The sequence below is a fragment of the Ochotona princeps genome, chromosome 19 (assembly GCF_030435755.1).
Source record: "Ochotona princeps isolate mOchPri1 chromosome 19, mOchPri1.hap1, whole genome shotgun sequence".
Classification (NCBI taxonomy): domain Eukaryota; kingdom Metazoa; phylum Chordata; class Mammalia; order Lagomorpha; family Ochotonidae; genus Ochotona; species Ochotona princeps.
Genome location: NC_080850.1, coordinates 21,569,169 through 21,578,625, shown reverse-complemented (window position 1 = coordinate 21,578,625; position 9,457 = coordinate 21,569,169). Strand labels below are relative to the sequence as shown.

General features: G+C 41.6%; 1 protein-coding gene across 1 annotated transcript; it reads right to left on the bottom strand.

Annotated features, from left to right (window-relative positions):
• Positions 1-6,894: 6,894 nt before the first annotated feature.
• On the bottom strand, positions 6,895-8,045 carry LOC131482613 (nucleoporin Nup37). Its single transcript, XM_058677406.1, has one exon. It carries the CDS (start codon positions 8,017-8,019, stop codon positions 7,039-7,041), a length of 981 nt encoding a protein of 326 aa, XP_058533389.1. The 5' UTR covers positions 8,020-8,045; the 3' UTR covers positions 6,895-7,038.
• Positions 8,046-9,457: the final 1,412 nt, after the last annotated feature.

Sequence of the window (9,457 nt, the reverse complement as noted above, 5' to 3'; positions counted from 1 at the left end):
TTCTGAGAATATTGTTGAGCAACTTAAGCATGTTCCCTTCTCTCAAGTAAAGACTTCTGTGCAGATGGCCAGGTAGACGGCTAAGGTTTTTATATTCATTATCTTAGTTAATTTAAAACAAGAAACCCTAAACCAAAGCAGAGGTCAGTTTTCAATGAAGGAATCTGAAAGTTACTCAACATGTAAGTGCCAGGTCTTTAATTTAAATCCAGGTTTGACTCCAGATGCTATAGTTGCCAGCACCACCGAGAGTACCTGGTAGAGGTCATCTTCACACTGATATCTCTTGATTTTTATGCATGAACCAACCCCAAGGCTACACCCAGAACATAATTGTTGAAATTTAATATTTCTGCTATCCTTACCCATGGCTCCACACTTTTTTACACAAGGCTTGTTTCTGACTGCTCATAAAACTTATCACTGTCAAATTTTGGTATTAGGCATTCTGGATTCCCCAGAATACTATCCTTGATCTTAAAGCCTGGAGCTGCAAAAGCATTTGAAGATGGAGTTATTCAGGCTTCTAAAGAGTAGGTTATCTTACCGCTTTGAATTTAAATATCTGAGGATTGCACATTTACGGATTCAGCCAACCATGCGTCAAAAATATCAGAAGAAGCAGGAGTCTGAACTTCTAATTTAAACAGTAAAGTCTAACTATTTACATAGCATTTTCATGTACCCACTCTTTGAGATGGTTTAAAGTGCACAGGAGGCTGTGTATAGGTAGAACGGGACAGAAGGAACTTGAGTATCTTGGATTTTGTTATTGATGGGGCAGTAGTCTTGCAGACCGTGTGTTTAGCGATACCAAGGGCTACTTTTTTTAGGATCTGAACCTGGAAGGACCCCAACATTACCTTTCCCAAGTCCTTTGTTATTTTGAACATGGATACCAGTTGTAAAATGGGACAGATGTGTTCAGCATCTGGAAGCCAGCAAGTGCGAGTCTGATTAGACTGAAACATCACTCCCAGGTGTTGTTTTCTGGCAGTTGGATACATCTTTTATAACCCCTCACTGCCTCCAGAGTTTGTGCCCACTAGGAGACTATATAGAACAAGTTCAGCAGAAGTGGAGTGTCCAAGAGTTTTAATTCTCTCATCTAATGAGGATGTTTATGTGGGTGTAGTAGGATTGATAGGTGAGGAGTAAGTAGAGTTTCATTCAATTTAATTATCCCTAAACGACTTGCGTACATTGTTTGTTAAGGAAGCTATTTTTGCTGAACATCATGCTTATATATTGCTGAAAGGGAAATGTTCTGAGTCACAGAATTGCTGGGCAAATTATTCCCATCCTTCCCTCGTTTCCTAGCTAATGATAATTTGGTGGGCATATTGTGGGTTTTGAAAGCCATTTTATCATTTCTTTGGAAGGATTTGATGTAGTTTTCTTTTTGTTTATGGATCTGCTAAACATGTATTAAAACTATCTTACAAATGAAGATGGGACCTAACTATTAAGAGACAGTAAATAGTAATTGGAAGTGTAAGCATTGAGATATTTATATGTGCAAATCTTGTTCTTTACGCTAGCCCATGTAGCATTTTGCTTGTGTATGTTTATTATCCAGAACTTACGACTGCATTCCAGTAACAGGAAACTCACTAATGCCTAGGAATACCTATGGGTTGCTGTGATTGTGAAAAAGCTACTTTTATTAGAGCCAAAAAAATGCTTGTCCTGTCATTTTACAAATTAATCCCACTTTTCTTGTTTGCATGAGAGTACTTAAAAAGTTTATGGAAAAAAACCTTAGATGTATCTTGGTGTGCAAATTTGTTTGGGCTTTTCTTTCATAACGGGTTTTGTGAAGGTTTGAAGACATGAAGTGTAATTTTTTTTTTACAAGAAGATTCTTGCAGAATAGGAGAACTCCTTTGTAATGTGTTTTAAGTTGCATGTTTGAACTTTTCCATGGCTCCTCCTTGGAGATTATTTCCAAGTACCTTGCCTGCATTTCCTTTGCTGTCAGCCAACTTCAGTTTATACCGCAAAGTGAAGCTCCAGTTTGTATGGTGTCTGGGGTTGTGTGGAATGGTTTTTTGAGGGGTGGACTGTTTTTTGGGGGAGTAAACGTGTTTCAACACAGATCCTTAGGTAATATTCAACTGTGAGCTGAGGAAGAAGAGAAAATAAGGGCGAGCCCAAGTCGCTGATGACTCGGCAGTTCCCACATTGTCCTGGAATTGCCTCTTGCTTGACTTGTTTTTATGAAAAAAAGAAGATTTATGTCGTATTAATCATTATGCCTTAGATGGGATTTTCAGGGTAAGAGCTCCGGAAGAGGGTGTAGGTGTGAATCTACACACAAGTGTGAACTGGAGCAGTGAGCAAGGGAAGTAGGGCAGAAAGAATATGAGCACAGGAAAGTCTCATCTGACATACAGGACTGTGGGGAAACTGGGGGGCTGAGGTATAAGACAGTTGTAAGATGACCTAGGTACAGAATTACAGTGTCCTGTATAGCCCACTCTCACATTGCTTAGAACCACTTGCTCCTAAGTTAAGTATTCTGGTCAACGGAAGCTTCTCTAAGATTCTAGGTTCAAAATTTCTGGGGACAAGCAGGCAGGTGTTGGGTGCAACGCTTAAGTCACCGATTTGAGTATTCATCTCCCACATCAGAATGCCTGAATTCTGCTCCCAGCTTTATTCCTGATCCATGCTTTCTTTTACTACAGAATTAGGAAGGCAGCCAACTTTCACGCAAGTACATGGGTCTTTCACATTGATGTGAGAGACCCAGATTGACTTTGGGACTCCCAGCTTTGGCCTGGCTAGCCTCAGCTATTGTGAGCAATGTAGCTAGGCATCGGAGTGGTTGACTGTCATTTCTACTCGGTCTTTGCTTCATTTAAATTCTTACATATAGGTTAAGGAGTCACTCTGAAGGTTTTTCCAGCTGCTAATTATGTTCTGTCTAATGTCTAGCCCTTTCTGCCACCAGGAAAGGGCTAGAGGAGATGTTACTGAGCTATCATCTACAGATCAGATACTTCATTCTAAATCACAAGACTTACACCATTCAGTTCTTTTACAGTAAATTATAAAGTTGTAAATTCACAACACCCTAAATCAGTTTTAGAACATGTGTTATTCCTGTAATAAAATTGTAAACATTCATCAACTGTTAGGAAAATGGATCCTTAAAAAAAACAAAAACTTTTGGTTCACATTCCTCAGATTCTTACAACCACCAAGGCAGAAGCCAGGAGCTGGGAACTCAGTGCAGTTCTTTGATGGGAGTGATGGAGTCGAACACAGGCGCTGTCCTCTGTTGCCTGCCGGAGTACATGTTAGCCAAAGGTGGAATCAGAACTCTAATCGCTCTGATGTGGAATGCAGGGGTTTCAGATAGCGGTTGAAATGCTGTAAGAATGCTAGCCTGGGGTGGGGGCCAGCATGCTAACCCTGTGGGAGCCTACAGCTCAGCATATTGAAATCCAGATGTCCTTCCACTTGAAAATGGTTCTAGATCCCTTGGAATAGACAGAGCTCCAAGAGGCTCTGACTGTAACCAATCAATGTAGCAGGTCATTGTGCTCCTTGAACCAGTGCTGTTAACACTGGGGGAGCATCAACAGCACTGGGGTATGGTATCCCAAATGCGATGCATGTGCGTGGGGCCTGCCGCTGGGCATCTGAAGATGCCAGATCATAGGCTGACAGTAGAATCCTTTGGAGTGATTGTCAGAATCCACCTAAATTGCCAGCTGTTACCCTTTTGGTGAAAATTTTCTGTTTCATCATATTTGTCTGGAAGTACAGTTGTAGTATTTCGTTAGAAAAAGCTGGGTATAATATTTTTAAATGTTGAGTAGAAATCAATAACTCAAAAAGAGGAAAAATGCCCAGTAACACCTCTTTCCTATTCTGTTGTTCAAAGTAGACATACAAAATACATGGAGTTAGATTTATTTAAAAAGTAGATTTTTGGGGCCTGCCACTGTAGCCTAGTGGCTGAAGTCCTCACCTTTCAGACCCTGGATTCCATATAGATGTTGGTTCGTATCCCAACTGCCTCACTTACCATTCAGCTCCCTACTTGTGGCCTGGGAAAGCAGTCGAGCAAGGCCCAAAGCCTTAGAACCCTGCCCCATGTGGGAGACCTGGAAGAAGCTCCTGGCTCCTGGTTTTGAATCAATTCAGCTCTGGGTGTGGCGGCCACTTGGGGAGTGAATCAGCAGACAGAAGATCTTCCTCTCTGTTTCTCCTCTTCTCTGTATCTCTGCTTTTCCAATAAAAACAAACACATCTCTTTTAAAAAGTGGGTTTATAATACCCAGATTGTTGAGTTACGTATCGTATTGTATCATATCTATCTATCTATCTATCTATCTATCTATCTATCTATCTATCTATCTATCTATCTATCGCAACAGATGATGAGGCTGGGCCAGGACAAAGCCGAGTCTGCAGTTCCATCCTGGTCTCCCATATGAGTGGTAGGGCTGTACTTGCTTGCGTCATTGTTGGCTCTTTTTCCAGGCAGGTTATCAAGGAACTGGATCAGAAGTGAAGCAGGCAGGATAAAAAAGACAGTCCTGGTGTGGGATTTACACCATATTGGCATGCTATGCCACAGTGTTGCCTTGAACAGGAACGTAGCAAGGTGAGCTATGTGACGGTAACACAACCCAGGGGCAAGAAGCTGATGTTCATAGCGTAATGCAAGTGTGAATAGGAGCTGTGGGAGGTTTTGGGAAAGCTGTCCACTCCACTGAATGTCTGCTAGTGAGCTCAAGTAAATTTCCTGGTTCTTTCCAGCTTCAGAAACTCGCCAGTCCACTAGGATGTTGTATATGGGAGGTTACCTTCCATGTGCAGGTTTCAAATTCACTTTAGTCATAGAAGTATTTTAAGCAGTTTCAGCTTGGTAGACTGAACATTTCTTTTGGACTACAAACCCATATATTTCTTCTTTATGATGTCTTCTCATGGTTCTGAAGTAATCACTGAGGAGTTGAGAATCTTTTAACGCCTTGTTTGAATTCCTTTTATGCTGATAAATTATTTTGATTGCCAAATTGAATTTTTGCAGAATAAGTTATTTCATAAGGCTGCTACTTTTGAGAGATCAATTCTGCCCTTACCTGATTTTAAAATTAAATAGCTCTTAGGTGCTATCTTTTCTTTCTAGTTTTTTATTTTATAAAAATGTATTTGTTGGCTCTTCAAGTGAATAAAGTTTAAATGTGCTTTACCCTCTTATATAACAATAGTTAAGCTAATTTACATATACTTTTTCCTAAATCATGAAACATGTATGAAAATAAGCATATAAATTATATTTACACCTATCCATATCATGTAGGGTTCTGAGTTGTTTATTGATAATAGGATTGATTTGTATCAAAAAAGCCATGTGATTGTTTATCATGCAGGGCAGTATTTTGTCACATGAAACATTAAAATCCACACACCATTTAATTGGAAATTAGCAAGGGCTACTAAAAGTAAGTTTTGAGGGGGTGACATGAAACATCAGGTTAAGCTTCTGCCTCCCATGTTGGAAGTCCCAGCTACCCTGCTTTGGATCTGATTCCCTAACATGCCTGAGAATACAGAAGCTGATGCAAGTGCCTGAGCTCCTGTCATCCCTGGCTTCATTTTGGACAAGTCCTGTTGTTTTTGTGGCCATTTGAAGAGTGGGAAATGATTTTCTCTGCTTTTCCTTCTCTGTTGTGCTGCCTTTCAATGAATAAACAAATTCCTATGATAGGAAGTAGAAAAAAAATAAATTGCTCAGGAAATCACAATGTGAATACATACCCAGAACTATGAAATTTTCCATCTTGTCCAAGAACCATTTGATAAGTGTCACCCACCCAACTTTTTGGAACTATCACAATCTTTGTATATGAGCTTCCTTCACTCTAGCCTCGAACACATACACTTTGGAAATTGACTCTGAAAATCCAGTCTCTACTTGAAATCTTCCCGTAGCTCAGAATGTCGCTTAGAGCAAAGGCCAGTACTGATCATGACCACAGGCCCCGATGACCACACCTCATTCACCTCCCATATCTCTGTGCAGTTACGATGGACAGCTCTGTGCTCACTGAAAACACTGGACAAGTTCCTGGTTCTAGGTGTTCGTACTTCTGGCTTCTCTAATGTAGAATGTTCTAGAATTCTTCATGACTTGCCCTTTCATTTCTTTCAGAGCTTAATTCGGCCATCACCATCTCAGTGAAATCATCCTTGGCCACCCTATTTAAAATTTTCATTCTGATCACACCATTCTTCCTGCCTTTTCCGTGTTTCTTTTTACATCCTCAGCATTGCGAGTTGTTTATTCTTCCTGTTTCGCTTGTTTGCCTGACTTACTGCTTGTTGCCTCACATAGAACAGGGAGAGCTCTCTATCAGTGCCTGGCTCGAAATGCAATAACTTATCCAATAACTTGTATAATTGCTACCTCCCCACTTTACCTTGGGAATTTCCTTATGTTGTGAATAATGAAAAAGAAAAAAGCTTTTTTTTTCCTCCTGAGAAGAGCAGAAGGGAAATTGGAGAAAGGAGATTGAATTTTATCAATGCTGGTCATGTTTAAACCTCTGATTTCTGCAGTTGTGTTAAGGATTTAATGCAGTTGAGCCATCTTTCTCTTTCAAATAAGTATTGTTATATAAAACCTCTCTCTCTCTCTTTTTTTTTTTTTCTGTTTGGTATTTTTCTCCTTGACAGGGGATGAAGTCTTCGACTTCACCAAACTAAGAAGTCAAGACTCAGAGCCATGAAGTGACTTGCTGAAGGTCATACAACCTGACATAGAATTTGGTCTGCTTAACTGCAGAATAATCTGTGTCAAGTATGCTTTCCTAAGGCTTCTTTTTTTTATTTTTTTTTTTTATTTTTATTTTTTTTTATTTTTTTTTTTCCAACCACCAGCACTTTATTTAATAAAAGCAACAACTCAGATGTTTCTAGAGTTTACAGTAACATTTGATATAAAAATAAGAAATTCTCAAAAATGTGTACTAAAAATACGAAGTTTATGCATCTAAAGAACCGAGGAAATGTATGTTACACTTCAGTCACCCAAAACAACAGCTTGTGGTCTCCTCCAATTGCACAGAGTGGCAGAGTTCTATGCCAGGAGAGGCCAGATCCAACAGCTACAGATCCAGTAAGGATGGGCTGAGGGTGTCCCAAATGATGAATTTGAAACTGACTTGCCATCTTGCCAGGATAACCAGTGGTTGCAAACAAGTGTTCACTAATTTTGGACCACCTGAATAAGTAGGCTCGATCTATGTGAATAGGTCTCTTTTCCTGAGGATAGCTGGACCGAGTAATATCCCAAATCAACCAGTCATTTCCTGCAACAGCTCCAACTTTGAAGGTGTTTTTCAAACACCAGTGTGCTGACATCAATGGCACCTGCTCTGATTCCAGAGACAAAAGAGCCTGTTGGGCCATAAGATCGTAAAACCGGATAGTTCCATTTTTTTCTGCGACCATCAATTTACAAGTTTCCTCAGGATGCCAGCACACACTCATTCCTGGAGAATGAAGAACAAAATGGGCCGTTTGCATTCCTTCCAAGTTCCAAACCCTGCAGGTATGATCATCACTCACACTTGCGATTTCTTGGCCTTCTTTGGGATCAAATACCAAATCATTAATGAAATCTGAATGGCCTTCAAAACACTTATATTCATTTTTATCTTGAAGATCTGAAACAAATAATCTGATTTTCATATCAGCAGCTGAAGTACAGAATTTGATCACTGGAGGTAATGAGTCAAGTCTAGTCTCTGGGCTCCAGGCTATGCCATCAACCCTGACTCCGTGATGAAATGTTCGCAGTGTTTTATACTGAATTCCTTCAATGTTTGCTTCTTCTTCCTGAAACGCACACGTGCCGATGACCACAAAGTTATTGCCACCATACGCAATTAGGTTTCCCGAATCCCCACTCTCAAAGGGATTAAATTCCACCACATGCACATAATCCTCACAATCCACGGTATAGGTAGCATTTCTCGTGGCATCTTGCTTCATCTTGTATTGTCAGAACTCGGGCAGGTATAACAATAGAACCGCAATCTGGTCTCCGCGCTGGGCTGCCGCGGCGTGCGCCGGCTGGGCTTCCGGGTCGGAGGGCGAGAGGGCTTCTTTTTTTTAAAAAAATACTTATTTTTATTGGAAAGTCAGGTATATAGAGAGGAGGAGAGACAGCAAGGAAGATCTTCCATTCATTGATTCACTCCCCTAGCGGCCGCAAGGACCCAAGCTGCGCTGATAAAAGCTAGGAGCCCAGAGCCTCTTCTGGGTCTCCCACGTGGGTGCAGGGTCCCAAGCCTTTGGGCCATGCTCGACTGCTTTCCCAGGCCAAAGGCAGGGAGCTGGATGAGAAGTGGAGCTGTCAGTACACAAACCAGTGACCATATGGGATCCTGGTGTGTGCAAGGTGAGAAGTTTAACCACTAGGCTACCGCGCTGAGCCCCCTAAGGCTTTTTTTTATAAGGTTGCAATTTCTGATAGTAATTATTTAGTGGTTATTCTTCCAAAAAAAAGTTTTGTCTTTACCAAAACCTCAAGTGGCCTTACTTTCATAATTTTCACACTCAGTAAATGATTGCAAAATTATTTTAACTATTCCTGTTTTCACTTCAGATAGGAAGTTAGGGAAAGAGAATATGAGGTCCTAAAGGCCAACATTGCATCAGAGCTGCAGTAAAAAACCGGGGATGTGGTTTAAATTTGTAGGGTGGGGGTAGTGCACACTGGTTTATATCATTAAAAGTCCGCAGATTAATGAATAGAGAACAAGCCTCGGAGGAACAAAATTGCATGAGGAAACCAGGTCCAGGCCCTGACACACTGAGGAGGTTGACCTCCTCAGCCGTGTGCTCACTGAAGACTTAAGGCTTCGCTTCTGGGGCACAGCCCAGCCAGTGGGCAGCTTTTCTGCGACAACCCACCACTGCCACCACTCAGTGCCACCATCTCATGCCATGGAGTGCCTGAGCACTCTCCACCCTCGCTGCCGCAGACCCCGCATGCCAGGACACAGGCAGCAGTGCCCAAGCAGGCAGTGGAGCAACTGCTGCTGAGCTGTGTTGGGGCATGTGGCAGGTTGCTGGTGCAGGCCTGGTGCTGCTGACGGCTGGCACCATTGCCACCTGCCTGGGTCTCCATAACCCCTCAGAGGCCTAGCAGGGGGCAGCAGATGCAGTGATTACAAGATTATGTACTGCCCAGGGAAAACAAAAAGAGGTCAGAAATGGAAATGAAGAGCAGGCAGTGACTTGAGGGAAGGAAGGTCACAGTGGGGGTGGGGAGATCACAGGGTTATATCCTAATTAATGCTGGTTCATCCACCACATCTCACCAAGTGTTTGAAGCACTTGGTAGGTTTGGTCCATCAAAACAGGACACAGATGCTAAATGTCTAGTTCCAAAAACAGACATCCTAGATTCCTGGTCTAAAATGGA